Source organism: Bos indicus, chromosome 4 (genome assembly GCF_029378745.1).
Source record: "Bos indicus isolate NIAB-ARS_2022 breed Sahiwal x Tharparkar chromosome 4, NIAB-ARS_B.indTharparkar_mat_pri_1.0, whole genome shotgun sequence".
Lineage (NCBI taxonomy): Eukaryota > Metazoa > Chordata > Mammalia > Artiodactyla > Bovidae > Bos > Bos indicus.
The window spans coordinates 48,594,041-48,617,874 of NC_091763.1; the positions used below are offsets into that span (position 1 = coordinate 48,594,041).

General features: G+C 38.1%; 1 protein-coding gene across 1 annotated transcript in view; it reads left to right on the plus strand.

The window, feature by feature from the left end:
- The window catches only part of HBP1 (HMG-box transcription factor 1), a 31,183-nt gene that overhangs the window by 2,042 nt on the left and 5,307 nt on the right, over positions 1-23,834 (plus strand). Inside the window, exons 2-8 of the mRNA XM_070787251.1 lie at positions 7,528-7,711; positions 9,776-10,004; positions 13,857-13,992; positions 14,341-14,452; positions 14,541-14,653; positions 16,753-16,909; positions 17,581-17,725. Of these exons, the coding sequence (XP_070643352.1) occupies positions 7,528-7,711; positions 9,776-10,004; positions 13,857-13,992; positions 14,341-14,452; positions 14,541-14,653; positions 16,753-16,909; positions 17,581-17,725 (1,076 nt within the window). The remainder of the gene's footprint in view (positions 1-7,527; positions 7,712-9,775; positions 10,005-13,856; positions 13,993-14,340; positions 14,453-14,540; positions 14,654-16,752; positions 16,910-17,580; positions 17,726-23,834) is intronic.

Consider the following 23,834-nt stretch of genomic DNA (forward strand, 5'->3'; position numbering starts at 1 on the left):
GTTTCCACCGCTGTATTTTAATTTTTTCGGACCGTTTCCTCACTACCTAAATGCTCAGTGCAAATAGCCTGGGCTTTATGAGGGAGAAGCTAGCTGGTCTTCTATATTTGTTTGAAATGAAAATATTAGTACTTTATTTTTCTGCCATAAATTAAGTTAGTACGGTGTTAAACGATGCCAGGTATTTTACACGTATTATCTTTTAATTATGAAAGTGATATTTACCTGGAATGAGAAATCACACCAGATATTTTTGACAAATACTTTGTATATTACAAAATTCAGGAAAAATACTCTCTTAATGATATTTTATATTCTTGTTTGTGCCTAACTCATCAACAGTAATCATATACCTTCATATTTTGACCTGCATTTACTTTGGTACTTCATATCATAGTTTAAACTCTCATTTTCTGTAAATTAGAAGAAAAAATTTTCTTCTCTAAAGTTTTTGGTAGTTTAGAAAAGCTTTTCTCACAGGTTGTTACACATGATGTAAAGATTCAAGTGTTTATGTGCAGTGACTTATCTTGCGTACTGTTTATATTGATAGTGCTTTTAAACAGGTTTACAGATGGCTTGTAGTGGTGTGTTTGGTGTTCTCTTCAAGTTTCAGTATTTTGTGTCAGATCAGCACAAAAGGAATAAGAACTTGTGTAGATGTATTTAGCACTGGGCAGCAGTGACTGAGGAGAAGGCAATGGCAACCCACTCCGGTGTTCTTGCCTGGAGAATCTCTGGACGGGGGAGATTCTGGTGGGCTGCCGTCTCTGGGGTTGCACAGAGTCGGACACGACTGAAGCGACTTAGCAGCAGCAGCAGCAGCAGTGACTGATGAGTTAAGGGAATGCTTTGGAACCATTAAGAGGGTGTGTCACGTAGTGTCTTTAATACTTGGAATATTATGATATAGGTAGATACAGGTAGACTGGTCCCATTTTACGAAAAAGAAAACTGAGGCATAGAAGTTAAATTGTTCATAGTCATATAGCTTTTCTAAACTACTACCAATTTAGCTGTGAAAAATTCGATCAACTAAATTAGAGAAGAAAATTATTTTTTCTACTTTATATATAGAAATGACACTATAAGTAAGTGATACTCTACAGTAACATTTTATGGAAAGAATACCACCCACTATTGGGATGTGGATTTTTTCCCCTGTTAACATTATGGCAAACCAGAGTTGTAGAAATCTCTCTGAACTCTTTGGTTTGAAGTTTCTGAAAGAACCGTATAGAGGCCCTCAACTGCATTTGGTGTAGTTTGTGTTTAATCTAGTTTGTTATGGAGGTTCATTTTAGCTTGCGATTGTGTAATACATTTTAAATACCACCTCAATTTCTCATGTTGGAGATGTAAAATAATTGTAAATTACCGTTTCTTCACCTCCTTCCCCCAAAGAGTTGGAGTTTCATACAGAAGTCCTTCGGGATTATGGGAGGCACAGAGAGGATCCTTTTCCTTTATCCATAGTGATGAAAAGATAAAGATTCAGGGAAGGACAGGCACTTGAATGTAATTGAAATTAGATGTCTAATCTGTGTTGGTCTATATCTTTTGTCCTTTTTCTCATTTTGGGGGCAGGGGGAAGGGAAAATGGTCTGATTCAATCATCAGAGCCCTGTTTTTGTCATCCAGAATAGTATTTATTTTTTGGGGTCACACTGCACACCATGTGAGATCTTAGTTCCCCGACCAGGGACCAGGGGTTGAACCCTTGCCCCCTCCAGTGGGAGCACAGAAGTCTTAACCACTGGATTGCCAGGGAAGTCCCTCCTGATCCAGAACAGTAATTTGTTCTGAGCTTTATATGATTTGAAGTTTATACAAAATTAGATGAAGTATGTGGAAATGCTTGGCAAATGGCAGGTAGGCATTTAGTAAAACCTAATTTCCTTTTTCATTCACTGATAGTTGGTCATTTGTAGTCATCTCTTCCTTTCCTTTCATTGAGATTTTGTGGATATTTACTTCTGAAAGTTTGCAAAACAGATGCAATAGGGCTGTCTCATCTCCACCCAGTAAAAATTTGTAATATTGACCATGACATTTAAGAGTACAACTGCTGGAAAATTTTCTCTTTGAAAATCACCAGTCTAGTGAGAGTTGACATGTGCAGAGATAGCTGAAACACAGTATGCTGCTGCTAAGTCACTTCAGTCGTGTCCGACTCTGCAACCCTGTAGACGGCAGCCCACCAGGCTTGCCGTGTCAAATCCTATAATACCAAAGCAGCATACAACAGCGTGAACGAGCAACAGTGTTAGCTTTACCAGGGAAAGTTTGAAAGAGAAGCTTGTTTCTAAAAATGAATGTTTAATTGGTGTGATGTATGTGAGGAGTTATTTTGAATATGGATTCTCTGGTGTTCCTTTACTGTATCAGAGGCCTTGTTTCTCCCAAATAGTTTGCCAAAAACAGGCAAAAAACTTTGGTTTGAATTTTGATTGCATGTTTGTTTTTTTTTTTCCCCTCCAACTAGCTCTTCTGAGATCAGTAGAGGTACCTTGAGGTTAAGTTAACCTACCTTAGATTACCTTTTTCTCAACTTTTATTTATTTATTTTTTTTAAAGAGAAAATGGTCAGATTTTCAAGTCTGTTACTCTGTTTACTGCACAGGTTTAGAGAAGGAGAATCTCCGCTATCTCAAGACCAAACTTTTGATAGCCTTGTGCAGTAAGAGGTACAAACAGTGAGAGGTGCAAACACATAGAACTCACGTTCAACAAATACTTCTGTGATACTTTTGTTCTTTGTTTTGAAACCAAAATGTTTCTTCCACCTTCATTTAAGGTGTGTTGTGATGGGATGTTGGTAGATTCCTAAGAGTGCTGAAGAGATGCTAGAAGTTGCAAGGAGATGTGAGTGCACTGAATGGTGGCTGGGCACCGGGACCTGCGGAGGGGGAGGGCAGACCCAGCTGGGAAGAGTCCTGCAGGCAGTGGGACACGACAGCCTGACTGCAGCTCTGCTGAGGAGGCATACGTGTCCAGTGCAACTCTGGGGAAAAGTGAGAAGGTTTTCATGTTGAGATTGCAGCTTGCACTGATTTATGCCGATCACTTCTGTGTGTGAGATGTCCAGTAGATGTTCCTATGAAATTTGAGTCATGTCAGGTTAAATTGTGTCTTGTATCCTTAGGATGTCAGAAAGTTTTCTGTGGAAAGGGTTAAAATTGACTAAACTTAATATTAGCTGCGCCAAGAACCCACCTAGAATAACTAGTTCTTTCTTGTTGGGGCATTACTAAAGGAGGAATCTGCACTGGTACTACCAGTTACCACGTATTTCATGGGGTGGGGGAGCGCCTTGCTGCTTTTCTGGAGGGGGCTTTCATTGGGGGGCCTTATTTTGCCTTTTTTTTGTGGGGGGGGGGGTGGCCTTGCCCTGTGGCTTGTGGGATCTTAGTTCCCTGACCAGGGATTGAACCCGTCCCCCCTGCAGTGGAAGCATTGTCTTAACCACTGGGCCACCAGGGAAGTCCCTCATGAGGACTCGTGCAAAGGAAGCTGGGAGTGAGTGGCATAGACAGAAACTGGGAATGTGAATATATTGTGCTCTCAAAACACTCTCCCTTAAGTATTTGTGTATTATAGATGTTCTTGCATACTCATTGTATTTCAGTATGATTTTTTAAAATAGACAAAAAATGTTTGAAGTATAGTTCTGATTATGTTAGACTTCTATTCAAAAATTTGCAGTGGTTCCCATTGTTTGCTAGTCGCTAATAATAATACTGGCCACTCTACCAAAGCTTGAGAGTTTGCTCTGTTAGGCACTATTGTAAGCTTTTGACATGAGCTCACTGAGTTTTTACAACAACCTATGTAGGTGCTTTTACTATTTCCATTTTATGAACAAGGCATGAAGATTTTAAATAAATTGTCCAGGGCACATAGCTGGTAGGTAGCAAATGTATAAACTCAGGAGCCTAGTTTCAAAAAAAAAAAAAGAAGTGGCAAACCAGTTTTCCTAAACTAGAATGAAAGATTCTGATCCCAGTCTGCCTTCCAGCCTTATTATTGACAACCAGGAGATACCCTAGCCTTTGGCTTCGATGTCCTTCTGATTTCATCCAGTACTTTGCTCCTCTGAGTTTGCTCATGTGAGTTTCTCATTAGGAGCCTCCCTTCCTTCCTTTTTACCCATTCATATCCAAGCCCTGCCTCCATAGAACTGCAGTTGTTTGCTTCTGTCTTTCTACTCAAGTGCAGGTTCCTTGAAATTCATGATAAACTGTTCATCATTGAGTTTCAACATAATACCTAGTAGAGTGCCTTGTACAGAATATGTATTAAATGACTGAATATATTCTACATATACACACACATGTTTAGATAAAAAAGGAATATGGCAATAATTTTTAGCCTGCTGCTTCTCCCAGTGTACCAGGAGTTTGTTTGAATGAAAACAAGTAAAAACCATTGCACAGGATTGTACCTCAGTTCAAATAAATCACATGCTCTGGAAGGCGGGGCTTCAGCATCATTGGTTTGAAGCAGACATGGTCCTGTGTGCCCCCAGGGTTGCACATTACAGATTGATCTAAGTTTGCTGAGCTTTTGCAATGAGAAAGTGGAGGCTCAGAACCAGGATTTGGCCATTTATGCTTGAGAAGTCAATTTGTGTTAGTAGCCACATCTATTGTGGCCACCAATTTTGTAGGAGGCTGTTTGTTATACACTAGTGTATTTGCTATAATTATATCATAAGACTGTGATTATTACATAATACATTGTACTTACTGAAAAGTGTTCATTTCTTGGGAATGCCTCAGACATCTTTTAGATAAACTGTTACTTGCTTAAAGTAATGATATGATCTGTGACTTTTATTGAGGTGTGTTGGATACTTTGTCATATTTTGCAGGGAGGAAATTACCAAAGCTGAATAGCTGCCTGTCTGGCTCCTATTGTTAATTATTTTCAGTAACTGTTCTGTTAAGAGATTAAGTATCCAAAATATGCATAATATTGCCCTATGTCAGTCTACAGATAAAAATTTTTTAAAGATAATTTTACTTTTTATTTTGCTCATTTTGTTTCATCTTTACAACTGCTCTGGGAAGGAGAGAGCAGGTGTCATGAGCCCTGTTTCCATATGGAGATACTGAATTAGTGAGAAGCTCAGTCATTTAGGTCATAGATATAGTAAGTGATCAAGCTGGAATCAAACCCATGTTTCCTTACACCGAACCCAGTGCCCTCTTCACTACTCCATTGTACATCTTACAGTTTATACTGTGTCCGGCTCCAAGTGCCCAAGAAATGGGTCGTATTTGAGGCAGAAATATGAAAGCGAAATAAAATACTAGAAATAAAGTAAGGCAATGGTCAGTTTAGCTGTATGTGTCAAAAGCCTTCAGTTCAGTCTCTCAGTCGTGTCCAACTCCTTGTGACCCCATGAACCACAGCATGCCAGGCCTCCCTGTCCATCACCAACTCCTGGAGTTCACCCAGACTCCATTGAGTCGGTGATGCCATCCACCTATCTCATCCTCTGTCGTCCCCTTCTCCTCCTGCCTTCAAACTTTCCCAGCATCAGGGTCTTTTCAAATGAGTTAGCTCTTTGTATCAGGTGGCCAAAGTATTGGAGTTTCAGCCTCAGCATCAGTCCTTCCAGTGAACACCCAGGACTGATCTCCTTTAGGATGGACTGGTTGGATCTCCTTGTAGTCCAAGGGACTCTGAGGCGTTTTCTCCAACACCACAGTTCAAAAGCATGCATTCTTCAGAGCTCAGCTTTCTTTATGGTCCAACTCTCACATCCATACATGACCACTGGAAAAACCAAAGCCTAGACTAGACAGACCTTTGTTGGCAAAGTAATGTCTCTGCTTTTGAATATGCTGTCTAGGTTGGTCATAACTTTACTTCCAAGGAGTAAGCCTTAGAAGATGTTTAATTGCCATCCAACCACTAATCTGTCTCTTGGAAGTTCAAAGAAATAACCAGATGTAAGCAAATACTTAAAAAAAAAAAGAATGTATAAAGTAAGAGTGAAAAAACTGGGAACATGTTTAGTAGTAGGAGGGATAAGTAAATTTTGGTAATTCCTGTGATTATATATAATTTAATTTTTAAAAATAGATCTTTGAAAGACTTAATGCTTATGAACAGGCAAATGCTTATGAACTTAATGTTAAGAAAAGGTCTCATTTATATATAATATGACATATGAAGAAAAAGAAATGATTTTGTTTAGGTAAAATGTAGATGTCTCTGTGAAAAAGAGATTGGATCATTAGATAATAACATCAAAATGTCCCAGTAACTCAGGTTGGTGGAATTAGAAATAATTACTAATTCCTTTTTTCTTTTCTAAGAAAAGCTTTTTTTTTTTTTTTCCCACAGTGATCATATGTTTTGTAGTCAGGATAATGTTTCATAATAAGAAAATTCATGAAAAAAGCCTTTGTAGAAAAAATGACAGTGTTTGTTGGTGATTATGTCATGACTTAGCTTTTGGTTTAAATATCTTTCCACTGCATTTTTTGATTAGCCTGGGCTACGGTACTTGACTTTTAATGCCTGTTTTTTTTGGCCATGCTACATGTGGCTTGTGGGGTCTTAGTTCCCTGACCAGTGATTGGACCCAGGCTCCTGGCAGTGAAAGCACCGACTCCTAACACTGAACCGGCAGGGAATTCCCAACTTTATTTTTTTAAGTGACTTTTAACAGCAGTATATTTTATTGTTTTATTTTGAGGAAAAAACTATGTTAGAATTTTGTGTGTTGGTATATTTCATTAGAACTTTAAAAAATGAAATTTGGGGGAGAGCCTGAGAAATCAGGAACTCTTCCTGCTGCTGTCACTCATATTAAATAACTGATTTGATCATTGTTCAAAGGCAAGAATATAAAAAGTATAACCTCATTTTACTTTCATAACAATTTAGTTGGTAGACATAGCTGAGAAATTATTTAGGTGTATCAGTTTATATTGTTTTCTTCATTGTTTCAATTTTGTAAGCTTGAGATAATGGGAGATTTACTGTTTGTTTAGCTAAATTTCCCATTATTATTATACATCTTTGTAAAAATAGTAGCTTTTTTATTATGATTAGATTCCAAATTATCATTAAGAAAACATTTTTATGGGAAGTATAATATATGTCCATTTTAAGAAACTCTGTTTTACTTTATGTTTCTGTTTTGGCCACAAGATCTTAGCTCCCCAACCAGAGACTGAACTTGTGGCCCTGCAATGGAAGCATGGAGTCTTAACCACTGGAAATCCCAAGAAACTCTTTCTCAAATGTTCTTTAGAGATTGTAACAGTATACTTGTTCACTTTCAGAAGATGAGAAAACAAAATAGTGAACACAATTGATAAATAGAGAAATTGGAATCTTCCGGAAAAGGTCCCAAATAGAATGGACCTTCAGTCGGCCCATGTGTAGCGACTTTGAGGGGGACACAGATGGCAGTATATGATTAAAGGTACAGCACTGATGTCTCTGATTGATTTTATGCGTTCATAGACCACGTGACTTGACTTTTTGTTCTTGTGTCATTTTTAGTCGGAGCGCCATAACATGGTGTGGGAAGTGAAGAGCAACCAGATGCCTGATGCGGTGCAGAAGCTCCTGCTAGTCATGGATAAGAGAGCGCCAGGAGTGAGCGACTCGCTGCAGCTGCTGCAGTGCAAGGAGACGTTGCCGTCCTCTCCTGGATACAACTCTTGTGATGAGCACATGGAACTTGGTAAACAAAATTAAGTTTTTAGGGATCTTCACTGAGATTCGGATTAATTTTCATGTTTAGCTAACTTTTCCACCCACTTTGAATTGCTAAAAAGTGTGTTAAGTTTTGTACCCTAGGAACTTTCAGTGTTCTCTTGTTATTGCTTATAAAGTATTTAAACCAACATAACTTTGGGCTATTTATGGTTATCATAGAGACTCATTTACAAATTCAAACTCAACTGTCTTTGTGGGTTAAGATGAGCCTTTAAACACCTTATGAAAACCTTGCGGTGTGGCTTTTCAAAAGCTGTTACTTTTGAAATATCCATGTAAACTCAGCGAATTAAGCTGGCTATGCCTTTATGCCTGGGTTGTTGGTATGATGGGGGAAATTCCAGTGGACAGTTGAAACTGGAGGATCGGACATTTGTAATTATCAGTACTGCTGAGCTACTCCAAAGATGCATGATATATAGAACTGTGTAGGTGTATTGAAGTATGACTTTGAATGTTACTGCTTTGAGGTAAGTGTTAAAGAGAATAAACAGCCGATGAGTGAGCTTGTCTTGCTGCCCACTTTTCATCTTGGCATTGCCCCATTTAACATGTGTTTTCGCCTGATGTTCACAAAATCCAAGATGTGATTGTCCTCATTTTATATAAATGATGAAATAAAAGAGGTTATGTGGTAGAGTCTTCTTTGGGAATTTGAAGATCTTAAAGGTCTTGAGACATAACCTGTTGGCATGCTAAGGGTTTGCTAAGCTCAAAATATTTATTGAGTTGTGGTTACTATTGAGTGGAAAGTATCGTTTCAATCAATTACTTGGTTCTCCATTGTCGCGTGTTAGTTGGTTTCAGAAGGAAATCAGGAACTAGGGCTCAGGAGGTCAAAAACTTTACAGCCCCTCATGACTTCAGTTTAAACGTAGTTTCCTTAACTTGAAAGACAGAGATGAACCCTTCACAGTTAATACACAGATGATAGTCAAAGAATGATGTTGGCAATGAGGGAAGGGAAATAGCTCCATCACCATGAGCATTACAGAGTGGAATTATCTTCAGTTGGTGTGTTTTGGCTTCTTTGGGAAGGAAGGGATACCTTCTAGTAGGTTTTATGAATGGATATCCTGAATTAGTACTTGTCAGACATTTCCGTTTTAGTGAGTTACTCTGGGATATTCCCTGTATAGGAATGAGTATGTGCTTTTATTGTGACAATATAGGAGAGCTCTCACGTCTACAAGAGCTTCTGGGTTTATATATTGAAGAGACCCATTGGATCCATAGAATTTACAGGTGTAAATTTTGTAAACAAAATTCACAAAGGGATTTTGTTGTTTTTAAGGCCTGCAAGAGGCTTTTTTTTCCAGTTCAGTTTTTCAGAATTCAGTCTACCTTACAGTGTAGTTTTGGCATGAACAAGAGTGGTCCTTGGGTACTCTTTCTGGTTTTCTTTCTTGGGTAGCTGAAAGTCTGTCATGAACTACCTTTTGAGAACACACTTTTTTGGAAAATAATAAATATTCCTGAGTTTAGAGTTTCTCATTAAAAATAAATAATTTGGTGTAGATAAAGTTGAATAAGTAGTACCTAAACATTCCTATGATCTAAGTTGCATCTTTGAAAATTGTTGTTTTCATTTATTGTAGTAATCTTGTTTAACAGATTCAGATGTGTGAACAATAAGTACATACATGCACCCATGTAATGCCTTTTTCCTTGTTAACGTGGTAACATAAAAATGTCTGAATAGCATAGGGATTATTCCCAGGTGAGCCTGTGAAAAACTGGAGGTGGGGAGTCAGAAAACACAAACAGAACAGTTTGTAACAGTTTAGCCATTAATCCATTTACATTTAAGTTTACTTTTCTGTTAGGCTTTGTTGACCCTTAAATGTATAAGATGTCATTGTTTTTTCAGTTGAAACTTGTTTCTTTCAAAAAAACATTTTGAATTTACACTTTACCTCTCACAAAATTAACTAGCTAAATTTGAGGCCCTCTTTTCCAGCTGTGATTACACTTTTGTCTCCTGTATTAGTAATTTCCTTCTGATAATCTTGAGTGTGCTTATTTGCAGATGATCTTCCTGAACTTCAGGCTGTTCAGAGTGATCCTACTCCATCTGCCATATACCAACTAAGTTCAGATGTGTCGCATCAAGAATATCCAAGACCATCTTGGAACCAAAATACCTCAGAAATATCAGAAAATACCTACCGTGAAAATGAAGTGGATTGGCTAACAGAACTAGCAAATATTGCCACCAGCCCACAAAGTCCACTTATGCAGTGCTCATTTTACAACAGGTGGGAACATTGGCTGTATTTTAACTGAAAACTTTGTCATTACAAAACACTCTTTTCCTCCCTAGTTTTAAAAGTTGCCTGGAGAATCCCAGGGACTAGGGAGCTTAGTTGGCTGCCATCTATGGGGTCGCACGGAGTCAGACACAACTGAAGCAACTTAGCAGCAGCAGCAGTTTTACAAGTAATAATGCTCTTGATCATTTAAATAAAGATTTTTTTAATTAAAGTCATTAAAATTAAGCTCTTTATCTTAAAATGATCAAAGAGGTATTAACCCTGAGTCATTATTTCATATTTTGAGGATTAGATAAAAGTAATATGAGAACTGAGTCTTAAATGGTTTAAAGTCATCAAGAAATACATCAGACCAAGAATACTTTTATTTATATTTTTTGCTTAGAGAAATGAAAGTTTTCTAAAGAGCCATAATTAAAATAAACATTATATTTTAAACTTAGTCAACTTTGCATTTGGTTCTTTTTGGTCTAAGTTTCGCCTCCCGCCCCCCCCCCCCAGTGTATGTGGTCTTATGTATATGTTTGCTTATACTGAAATCTTGAATTTCTCGAAGTAGACTCTCATTGGTAAAAAAAAACCCACTGTTTCGTTTACCCAGACCAGAGTTTAAGAAAATGAGTTATTGTTCTATAAAATTATGGAATCTTCCAACTGATATTCCTCAGTTCAGTTCAGTGGCTCAGTCGTGTCCAACTCTTTGTGACCCCATGAATTGCAGCACGCAAGGCCTCCCTGTCCATCACCAACTCCCGGAGTTCACTCAAACTCATGTCCATCGAGTCGGTGATGCCATCCAGCCATCTCATCCTGTCTTCCCCTTTTCCTCCTGTCCACAATCCCTCCCAGCATCAGAGTCTTTTCCAATGAGTCAACTCTTCGCATGAGGTGGTCAAAGTATTGGCGTTTCAGCTTTAGCATCAGTCCTTCCAGTGAACACCCAGGACTGATCTCATTTAGGATGGACTGGTTGGATCTTGCAGTCCAAGGGACTCTCAAGAGTCTTCTCCAACACCACAGTTCAAAAGCATCAATTCTTCAGCGCTCAGCCTTCTTCACAGTCCAACTCTAACATCCATGCGTGACCACTGGACAAACCATAGCCTTGACTAGATGGACCTTTGTTGGCAAAGTAATGTCTCTGCTTTTGAATATGCTATCTAGGTTGGTCATAACTTTCCTTCCAAGGAGTAAGTGTCTTTTAATTTTATGGCTGCAATCACCATCTGCAGTGATTTTGGAGCCCCCCCAAATAAAGTATGACACTTGTTTCCCCATCTATTTCCCATGAAGTGATGGGACCAGATGCCATGATCTTAGTTTTCTGAACATTGAACTTTAAGCCAGCTTTTTCACTGTCCTCTTTCACTTTCATCAAGAGACTCTTTAGTTCCTCTTCACTTTCTGCCATAAGGGTGGTGTCATCTGCATATCTGAAGTTATTGATATTTCTCCTGGCAATCTTGAATTCCAGCTTGTGCTTCTTCCAGCCCAGCATTTCTCATGATGATTTAACTGCATATAAGTTAAATAAGCAGGGTGACAATATACAGCCTTACGTACTACTATTCCTATTTGGAACCAGTCTGTTGTTCCATGTCCAGTTCTAACTGTTGCTTCCTGACCTGCATATAGGTTTCTAGAGAGACCTAAATGGATAATATTTTATTAATTATCCCCCAGCTTATAAAGTTGACTATTTAAAAAGACATAGATAAATATGATAGTTTATAAGGAAGAGAAGTAACCCAGATTTGCACTCATGTGGGTGGGTAGACCAGGGTCCATACACACTGATGCAGGAATAACTGAATTTTGGTAGTGTTCGTAAGTTAGTATAATTCTTTGCTAAAAAATAAACTTGTTAGGTGTGGAGCCTTGGTTTTCTTGCATCCCATCAAGTTATCCTGCTTTTCTTCTCTTCAGCAGGATATTGGTCTTGATTAGAGCAAATTCAATTTAAATAACTTCAGTTTAAGACCATGAAAATTTCCACGAGGATGAAAAGTTGACTTTTCAAAGTATTTCTTCCTTTATTGTACCAGTTTTTATTGTAATCTTTAAGAATCAAAAAATGAAAAATTCTTTTATAATTAAAAACAGAAAATCCAGATTTTACTATTGGACTTCCTTTTCCCCCAATTTTAGTTGAGATAGTAATTTTCATTTTTCACAACAAACTAGAGGTTTAATAATTGATGGAAAGCTGAGTAAAGCCCTCCGAAGAAAATTAATGTTTAAAAAAAAGTTAAAAGGAGTAGCTCCTTAAAGGTGTAAGTTCCCCACCGCATTTTCTGTGCTTCCCTTCTTCCTCGGGAACGAGGCACAGTAACACTCTGCTGTTCTCCCGGCTTCTAACTCTGTCAGTGGTCCATAGCTATTCTCTACGACTTCCTGTAGATTGTCACACTGTTAGTTATTGAGCTTCTGGATGTCTGAAGTTGTAACTGTAGTGTGTCAAGGGGTTGAGGACAGATAAAATTTATATTAATGCTTGCATAGATAGAGGGATAAGGAGGCCATGGTGTTAGTCATTCAGACACATCTAGTATATTAATTTTTGTAGAGCATTTAGGCCACACACGTTTTAGAACATTATGTTGTTCTCTTTTAAATGGTTATACAGAAGAACTGATAAACTTAATTTTCTTTTATTAAGAAAGCAGGGATGAGCTTAAGGAATTTTCAACAGTTTGGCCACTCAATAAATATGTAAATGTGTAACAAAAGGAAGAAATAAAAAATGAAACATTTAAGTATTTATATTTTGAAAACTGGTTGGAGAGTATGCTAAAATACGTGGAAACTAACTTGGGTTTTTACTTAAGTTATGTGAACATGAAAACAAAGTATAGTTTTATATATAGAGTAATTTCTGCAAAGGTATAATAAAAATGTTAAGATTAGAAAAATCGAGGGACTAATAAATTTCTCACAGAGTAAGGGCAGAATTCGAAAGTAAGGAGGAAAGATGCCCTCCTCTTGTTAGAAAGAGGATTAGTACAGACACTGCAGACATTTTTCTGTTAAAGACCAGATCCCTAGCTGACATGGAGCATTGTCCCAACCTTCAGTTGACCCTAAGTCTTCTCTGCTGCTTTCCAGTCTCCTGAATCAGTGCACATTAGTGCTTGCCCTGTATGGGCCTGCTGTTTATTCTTACCCCTCCCATACGTTTGTGGGGGAAGGATCTTAGTGTGTTCTTGAGAGCCCCATGTACTCTGAAGGGAGTGCTGCCTGGTAAAGAGACCTTTGACAGGAAAGAGGGGGAAGAAGTAGCTTGCTTTTTAAGGTGATCCTGGGGGTTGAAGTAGCTGGCTTTATGTGTAGCTGCTTTGCAAATAGGCTGTTTTCTACTATAATAAGTTTAAACATCTCAGCTTCAGGTAATTCATTGAGCCTGCAGGTGGTTGGTAGCTAAAGAGTTCCGAGTTTGTCACACAGAGCTTGGAGGCCCTGTTCAGATTGAGATTTAGTGACCACATCAGAGTAAGACAGAAAGGGACAGGGAGCCCTACACGAGGGGGCATCATCTTTCATGAAGGAAACTGTATATTTGTTTGTATTTAGTGATACAAAAATGAGTGAATAAATGAAGGAAACAGTAATTTGGAATTTAAAGTATATTATCTGAAAAAAAGTGTTTAAAATGTGTGAAGAGGGAAAGAAGTTATACAACACACTATAGATGAAATTTTTGTTATCTTCACCAGTGTTTCCCATAGGTGTCTTACATGTAATAACACTGGTGTGGTGAATGTGAAGTTCTTTTCATCAAAAGGAAAGCCCTAATTTAAGGACATTTGCTTTGTAACTAAAGTGGCTGATTTATTTTAGATCATCTCCTGTACACATCATAGCTACTAGCAAAAGTTTACATTCCTACGCGCGCCCTCCACCGGTGGCCTCTTCGAAGGGTGAGCCGGCCTTCCCTCATCACTGGAAGGAGCAAACACCAGTCAGACATGAAAGGGTAAGTTCATTCATGAAATTAAACTTTTATGACGTTTGCGCAGCAGCTGAAAAACATTAACTTTTCCCTCACTAAGAGTGTCTTCTGAAGTACACACAGATGGAAAATAGTCTGTCTCGTTTTTCTGCTAGTGATCTGAGTTTGATTTTATATGTACAGCTCTAATAACTGTTAGAAAAATTCAGAATTACCAGTAAGAAAATACATTTAAACTTCCCAAAACGTCAGAAGGCAGTTTTCTCTCCCACAGTTTAAAATAAGTTACCTACTAATAAAGTCTGAAGACACATATTAACAAAATACGTTGAAAAAAGAAACTAAAAAGTTTGTGATGCTTTTTTCCCACAGGCAAACAGTGAGTCGGAATCTGGCATTTTCTGCATGTCCTCCCTCTCAGATGATGACGACTTGGGGTGGTGCAATTCCTGGCCTTCAACTGCTTGGCACTGTTTTTTGAAAGGTTAAAAAAAGGCTTGAATTCTTTAGTTTACATGTGTAGCACACACACTGATCACATATCTAATATTTGTTTTTTATTTCAACTTTAGGCACACGACTGTGCTTTCATAAGGGAAGCAATAAGGAATGGCAGAATGTGGAAGATTTTGCTAGAACCGAAGGCTGTGATAATGAGGAAGATCTCCAGATGGGCACTCACAAGGTTGATTTAAAATTCTTTCAACTTTTCCAAGTCTTTCAAAGGGAGCACAGGTTTTTTATTAATCTACAGATGTATCCTCCACTTGCTTTATGTTAAATGGCATCCTACGTTTTGGGAGGAGCTTTTGTGAATCCTCTTGGTGAGAACAACAGTGACTTGAGATCGTACCTTGATAATGAAGCTTTCTTAGATGGGAAAAAAGAGTATTTCTTAGCACTTTTTACACATTGCATTTTAGGGAAAGCTAAACTGGCATTAAACATAAAATGAATAAATAAACCAAAGCCTTAGCTTAGGTAATCTACGAAGTGGTTAATTCCCCCGTGGATAGAGAGTTGAGTTACTTTTAAAATGACCCAATAAAATGCTGGTATTTTCTGAGTTGGTAAGCAAAGGCAGTAATGGGTAGCAGTGGATAAATACTGATGAAACCTTTATCTTTGAAATCTTCACTTTCTCCATCTCCACTTTGGGCAGAGAAAACGGGCCTGTGAAGTGTGCTTGTTTAAAAATACCTGTTTTGACCCTGCTGTTACTGTTAGGTCCTTGAGAAAGACAGTCTTGATGCCTTCAGTTTGCCTTCATGCTGTAAGCGCTGTATAGTGAAGTTCACTGTAGTCTTTCTTTGGCCTCTGTAGCTCTACTAAAACTGTGTCAAAGGTTACTAGTTTCATTCTGATTAGAAATCTGCTTGGTTTGTCATTTCTGCAGCATTCTGCACAGTGGATTGTCTTCTTTTGGTTTGTGTAGCATGATTTTCCTTCTGGTGTCTTGAGTTTTTTTTGCTGTTGACTTGTCTGCCCGTGATGGTGAATGTTAGATAAGGTTCTACCCCTCCTCACTCTATTTACCACTTCCTCACTGATGATAATGTTCAAAGCAATTCCTTGTGGCCCATGGAAACTGCTCTGGTCTTGGAGTCAGGAGAGCTGTGCTCTTCTTTTGTGCTCTGCCAGCAGCTATTAACATTTGCGTGACTGGCCTTGGGCAGTTTGTCTGCCCCACTGGGTGTTGGCTTCCTGCTTTGTAAGATGGAATTGGATTGATTTTAAGTTCTTACAGCTTGAAGAATCAGAAGATTTAATCTAGTTATTAGTATAACCAACACTGGACTGCCTTTTTCTTCCCCTCCAGGCTGTTTTCCTCCTTTCTTTTAGGAGTATTATTATCTTTTCTTGATGGCCAGATTCAAAATCTTTCTTGGTTGCTTCATTCAAAACATGAAGTTGGCTATTTCCTTTCCTCCCTTCATATTCAGTTGATCCATTCTATTTCAAGACTTTTTATGTTTATCATTTTCTTTCATTAGTCAACTTTGATTGGATATTATAGCTAGCCATTGGCATGTCTGTCTCCTTTGTCTTTCTGTGAATTTAAGGGTAGGGATCATGTGTTTTCAGAGCCTAGCACCTAGCATCTACTAAGCACTCAGTAAATACTGGTTGAATTTATTCAGCCCAGTTCTACCACCATTGCAGTTGTCAATTCAAGACTGTAGTGGGTTTCTCCTGTTGAATCTTCAAATAAATTGAATACTAGAGATAGCTTTTATCTGTAGTCTTTGTCATCATCATAAAATTGAGTCATTAATAATAATACTTTCATTGACTTTCCAGATCCTTCTCAAAGGAAAGCTTGAGCACTTTGCCAGTCTTTAAGACCCCTTTACTTACGTACTTACTAACTGGGCCCTTCTTTGCAGCCTTATTTGCCCCAACTTTGAATTCATCTTGTATTTTTAGCAAATACTCAGCACTCTCCAAAGAAGTTGCTAGTTAAAACTCTTCCTGGTATAAGGAGAGTGCTTCTGGATTCCATTTCACATGGGAATTGAAAGCCCCCTAATCTCTTGGAGTTAATATCTCCCTTTAAACTCCATATAGCACTATTTATTTTTACATTGAAGTAGTGATTCCACTCTGCTTTATATTGTAGTAATTTATATATTTGCCTTTCTTCACTACTGGGTTGATAGCTCCTCAATGGCAAGAATCCCATCTTATTTTTACCTTTTCTACAAAATCTTACACGTTATAGGAACATCACTCCATGTTGAACTGAACATTGCCAATTTATTTGCTCTATGCATGTATTTCCAGGACTATGGTTCTGATGGTCTAAAGTTGTTATCACATGAAGAAAGTGTATCATTTGGTGAGTCTGTACTGAAGTTGACTTTTGATCCTGGTACAGTGGAAGATGGTTTACTTACTGTAGAGTGTAAACTGGACCACCCTTTCTATGTTAAAAATAAAGGTAGGGCTTCAATTTGAATTTGTCATACTTTTAAAGAAAGCTTCTTAAATCTATAGTTATGTCTTATGGCGTGATTTTTGATGATTAAGAAAAAACTTTTGAAGGGAAATCTTCTTTCACACTAAAACTACCATAGGAAATGCCTTATAATACCTACTGATGTTTAAATCTCTTAGCAGTAGTCAGGTGGAGCTGTACTTCCTGTGGGTATGAACTTGTAGATTCATGTAGTGTATACTATAATAAGCTCTCTATGGTCTTGATATAATTTGGGGAATGAAATATTCTGGTAATTGAAATTTGGTTTAGGCCAACTATGCTTTATACCTGAGTCACATTAACACAGTATCAAATGTAATGATTCAGAGACTATTTCATGGTCTCCATCATCATCATTTATCACTTACTATCTTGTAGGTAGATGGAGTACTGATTGATAGAATTGATACGTTAGTAAAATGCTGAATTAAACTAGTTTTGGAGGGCTTTTTGCATTGCTTAAATAAAATACTTAGATTTGTTTTGTGGCAAAGATACATGACTTGTGTTAAAAATCTCTTAAATATTAACTTTTTATTTTTAAGACTCAGAGGTGACATGTCTAAGAAATAATTTGGGTGCTTTATGTCAGTGTCTATCCTTCGTGTAATGATTGTTTGATTTACCTTTAGGTTGGTCGTCATTTTATCCAAGCTTGACTGTGGTACAGCATGGCATTCCGTGTTGTGAAATTCATATTGGTGATGTATGTCTACCTCCTGGACACCCCGATGCCATTAATTTTGATGATTCAGGTGTTTTTGATACATTTAAAAGGTAATAGTAAATCTTTTTTTTCCTCTGTTAACTCTTAATCTCCCTAATGATTGCTATTTAGGAAGTTAAACCTTTAAAGATGTGAGAATTAAAAAGGACTACTTAGGAGAAATATGTACAGTCAACCCTCGAACAGCACAAGTGTTAGGGACACTGACCCCACACAGTTGAAAATCCACATATAACTTATAGCCAGCTTTTCGTGTAGGCAAATTCAACCAACCATGGACTGAGTAGTATTTACTATTGAAAAAAAAAATCCGTGTTTAAGTGGACCCATGCAGTTCAAACCCACATTGTTTAAGGGTCAACAGTATAAGAAAAAATGAAAAAATACTTAGTAATTACAGTAAAATAGTAATTCTAGAGAGGTTTTACAAAGGATGAAATAATGCCATTTGGAGCAACATGGATGGACGCAGAGGTGATTATACTAAGTAAGTGAAAGACAGATACCTTATGATATCACTTATATGTGGAATCTTTAAAAAAAGATACAAATAAACTTATTACAAAATAGATAGACTTATAGACTGAAAAACTTACCTGAAAAAGGTACCTGAGGGGGATAGGAAGGGATAAATTAGTTTGAGATTAGAAAATACAAATTGTATACATATAATAGATAAACAAGGTCCTGCTGAAATAGATCAGCTCTGAGAGTTAAAAAAAAATTTGTTAAATCTAGCCAGCTGTTTTAAACCAGTTTATTAATCTTTTAATTGTATCCTTTTTCCTTTAGTTAACTCTTTAATACTCAATTTGACCAAGGTCTTTAGTTGTATGGATTAACAATTGTCAGAATAGCAAAAAAGTTGATATTTGGAAAGACTTGAAGAAAGAGATTTTTTTCCTGAGATCACCTTGTTTAACAAGTTGTAGAATAGGATAAGAACCCATATGTGCTGACACTCAAGAAGGTTGACGAACTGTCTGAATTTTTGTGGAACTTTTCTGGTTTTAGCACTGAAAGTCCTGCATCCCTGGAAACCCCTCAGTCTTGGGAACATGGGGGCAGTTGGGTCACCCTTCTCCCAGAAGGAATGCAGAGAAAGTCTGAATATAATATCTAGGATTTTAAGACCCGTTGTTTCTTTGTGATAATTAACAAATTCATAAGCATTTAAGTAGAGAATTCGGAAGAGTTTTGCTGGGCTGACAATTTTATTTCATCCAGTTTAATATAAGATTATGGTGAAGATCGCTCAGTCGTGTCCGACTCTTTGTGACCGCATGGACTGTAGCCTACCAGGCTTCTCTGTCCATGGGATTTTCCAGGCAATAGTACTGGAGTGGATTGCCATTTCCTTCTCCAGGGAACTTCCCGACCCAGGGATCGAACCCCGGTCTCCCACATTGTAGACAGATGCTTAACCGTCTGAGCCACCAGGGAAGTCCAATATAAGGTTAATATGTTTTTATTTTGAAAGCGTAAGTGAGACTGTTAAAAAGGAAAAAAAGGTAACCAGCACAGGGCCTGGCCCAGGCTGTATGCTCACTAAACGTCCCTAAGATTGGAATCTAAATGCTGTTTGATTCTTTCATACACGGTCATCTTTGAAAAACAAGACAGTGTTAAGGTCTGCTACTCAGTATTCTTAGGATGTAGATTCATGATACCTCTAATGTTTTGGTGAGAGTGTAAAGTGATACAAAAATTTTGGAAGATAATTTGGCTTTATTGTCAACCACCGAATATCAGTAGTTCCATTCCTCTGTATGTACACCAAAGAGAGTAAATGCTTGTAGACGTGCACTAGGAGATGTGTGAAGCTCATAGCTGTGTTGCTCATGATAGCAAAAGCATGGACACAGTATCAGTCCTCAGTCACTGGAAACTGGATGTGATACATTCATGCAGTGGAATTCTTTTTGTCAGTGGAAAAGAAATGAATCTTGTGTGTGCTCATTTGTGTCTGACTCTTTTGCAACCCCATAGACTGTAGCCTGCCAGGCTCCTCTGTCCTTGGATTTCCCAGGCAAGAATACTGGAGTGGGTTGCCATTTCCTTCTCCAGGGGATCTTTCCAACACAGGGATTGAACCAGATTCTTTATGACTAGTGCCACCTTAGACATACATTTTTAAACATGGATCAACTTTAGAAATGTTAAGTAAAAATTTATATAATCTTTCTATGACTCAGATGGTAAAGAATCTGCCAGCAATGCAGGAGACCCAGGTTCAGTCCCTGGGTCAGGAAGATCCCCTGGAGAAGGAGATGACAATCCACTCCAGTATTCTTGCCTGGCAAATCTCATGGACAGAGGAGGCTGGCTGGCTACTATCCATGGGGTCACAAAGAGTTGAACACGACTAAGTGACTAACACGTTGTATATAAAATATACATTATACAGTTAGGTTAGGGATCCTCAAGTTAACCCCCAGGTTCAGTGTCTTACTGGGAGGACTCACAGGATTCAGTACTGAGTCACATGCATAGCTATGATTTCTTACAGTGAAGGGATATGAAGCAAAATTGTGACAAGGAAAGGCATGGGCTTAAGTCTCGTGAAGCCCCGTTTCTAGGAGTCCTCTCCCTGTGGAGTCACACAGGACAAGCTTATTTCCCTCAGCAGGGAGTTGTGACAACACGTAGGAATTGTCATCTGCCAGGAAGCTTATTAGACATGCAACACTAGAGGTTTTATTGGGAGCTGGGTGCACAGGCTCTCTGCCTGGCATGTACCAAAGCAGGTGTTTAGGGTAAACAGTATTTTCAGTACCCACAGTTTAGGAACAGTGAGCCACTTTACCAGTTGTGGGAATGAGGGGAACGCTCTTGAAATCCTAATTCCAAATGCTAGTCATTGCCAGCCTGTAAGTAACCCTTTGAAAGGACAGCAAGCCTGTGATGTTTTTTTCTGCACAATGAAACATTCTAATATAACATGTTAACATAGTTGCCGTTTTAACAGTGTTGTTACAGTGTTATTGTTTATGAATGTATTTTATAATAAAATTACTGGAAGGGGGAGTGATAAACAGTTCAGGAGAGTGGTTATCTCTGGGCCTGGCCAATGTAGAACGTTAGTAATATTAGAAATATACTATTTGTTATTTTTTTTAAGTTTTATTATACATTCATATATTCTTTTACACATGGCTTATCAGTGTATTGAATATAGTTCCCTGTGCTGTACAGTAGGACCTTGCTGTTTATCCATTCTGTATATAATAATTTTTGCATTTCCTAACTCCCAGTCCTTCCCTCCCACACCCTTCCTCCCCCTTGGCATCGACAAGTCTGTTCTCTCTATTTGGGCCATGCCATCTGGCTTGCAGGATCTTAGTGCCCACCCGGGCTCTAGGCAGTGAAATCACAGAGTCCTAAATGCTGGATCGCCAAGGAATTTCCTGTGTTGTATTTTAGATTCGACTTACTCTCTTTTTGTAAATGCAAGCCTCAGTGCTTTAACTGTAAAACGGAAGTAATAACACCACCTAACTCTACTCCTTGTTGTGAAGACTAGAAGTTATAGTACCCAGCTAGGCATTGCTGGCAACACAATAGGTGCTTTTGGGTCATGCTGGTTGGGGAAGGGCATGTGAGTCGATGTTAGCTTGCAGAGGACCAGAAGTCAGCAATAAACTGGTGAGCTCTTAAACACAATTTGTGGCTCTACTGTAGAAAGGAAGCTTCCAAGTGAGAATTTGATTTGAAGAAGCCCATTTGAGAGAATTGGGCATTGAGGCCAATCTTCTAGGCATCCCTGGGCAGGTTTAGGGATAGTCACTTTACCAATCTAGGCTACTTTTTCAGTAATAATTGATACTTTACTTGCGTACCTGTGAGCTTGCCTGTCTTATATAGTCTGTTCTTCCACCTATGCAGCATTGCATAGCATGTATTGTCTTCATTTTAGAGATGAGTGAACAGGCTACAGGATTACCTGTAGGGTTGTATTATTGGTAAGTGGCAGAGATGGGCTCTGAGCCCAATTATTACGTTCTCCAGATTTGTTTATTTTATCCTGTCAGTCATCAGACATTTTGAGCGCCTAGAATATGCTGGCATTTGGGGATTTTAAAATCAGTTAAAACATAAGCTTGCCTCTCTGCTTCCAGTCTAAAGAAAGAAGTGGATGAATAGTCCATGTGTATGGTGTGTGATGTGCTGGTTGAGAGGCAGTGTAGTATAGTAGCACCTTGGTTCTGGAACTGACTGCCAGGATTCAGGTCCTGGCTTTGTGATAGATTTGCTCTGGAGATTGGGGTAAGTTAATTCTTCTGTGGGTCTTTGGAAAAAGAAAAAAAAACTGTAAAAGGGTTAAGTGAGTTAGTATTTGTGATTTGCTTAATATACACTACAATATTGTAGAGTTTTTCTTTAAGAGTAATAAGACAATGGTGGGAAAGGGGGCATTGTAAGCTTTAGGAATAGCATGTAGAAAAAGTGAGGTGTGAAATAAAAGCATATTTTAGGAACTACAGATTGTGAAGGCAGTGAATGTTCAGTATAGCAAAAAAATTAAACTTTTAAGATTGATTTTATGTAATATTGTAATGCTATGGTCACGTCAAAATCTGAACTCTGTGATTGAGTATTTCAAACTACAGATTTTATCAGTAGTGGAAATGGGTGGTTGGTTGTACCACTAGATGGTGGTATTTTCAAATTTCAGTAGTCAGTTAGCTTACCCTATTTTTAAATCTCTTGGTATTTCAAATTGTAATTAAATATTTTCCTTCAGTTAGGGATTTGATACCTGGGATGGGAAGGTTCCCCTGAAGGGAGGGCATGGCAGCCTACTCCAGTATTCTTGCCTGGAGAATGGTGGGCTACAGTCCATGGGATCCCTAAGAATCGAACATGACTGAAGCGACTTAGCACGCAAGCACAGTAGAGGTTAATAGTTTTGTGTCAGGTTCGTTTACAATGGTTAGGTTTGCTGTTTTTCTAAATTACATATGAGAGGGGATTGAGGTATCAAAAACTATTTCTCTGGCTTAATACTGATTGCTAAGTATTTATTGGATGATTTTGGAGTCATACTTCTTCAAGTACACTTATTTCATGTAATACCTTTTATTTCCTTAATACATTTTATTGAGGTACAGTTGATTTATAATATTTCAGGTACACAGCAAAGTGATTCAGCTATACACTTATTTTTGAGATTATTTTCCATTATAGGTTATTACAAGATACTGACTAGTTCCCTGTGCTATACAGCAAACCTTTGTTGCTTGTTGTGATACCTTTTAAAACAGATGCGATAACTGGTAAAAGTCATTTTTGTTGTGTGCAGTGAGTGGTGTGGGCCTCACTCATGTAGCTCTTGGTCTGTGTCTAGAATCATCTATAATCTCATATTGTTTTACCTGTAGGCAGATACTATTCCTGTAGCTCATATCAACCTGTTGATGTATTGCTAGAATTTATGTTTTCAGGGGGAAAGAGAGTCGGGTTTAGAGTAAAAGATTTTCTGCTAAGATTAAAAATGTAAGTGGTAAGTTAAAAAAATGTACACAGTTGGAACAAGAGACCTCTTTTTAATAGGTTATCTTTAGGCTATGGTCCTCATTTTCTCTAATTTTCAGACAATGTTTTCAGTAAGTCTGATGATTATTCACCTTGAGGTTTGCCAACAATGGTACAGAGTGCTATGGTATTGCTGAGGCAACCTGGGGCTTTGGAGATGGACAAACATGAGGATTTAGAGCTAATAGCTGTGAGGCTGTGGGTGAATGATACTTTACCTTTTTTTAGCCTGTTTCTTCATATAGAGAGGATAATAATCAACAAGCAAGCTAATTGAGAGAGTAAGAGAGAATATGGAGAACTTACTTTGATACCTGTATAAACTGAATGTATCAGACGAAATGTAGCCTTTCTGACAAGTGTGGGTGTCGAAGTTCTAGGCTGTGTTATGTGGGTCGCCTTTAGGGGAGAATTTCTGCATGCGTGACTGCCTACATGATCACCAAACAAGTGCTCGGGCTGCTGTGCACGTTAAGTCCCTTCAGCTACATTTAACCAGTTCTCCCTGTCCTTAGCCAACATCTTACCTTCTGTAGCAGTTGGTCTTTAGGTCTGGTGTGTATGCCACTGCTGTTTAAATTTTTTTAGTTTCAGGTTTCTGTAGCTCAACAAAGTAGATTATCA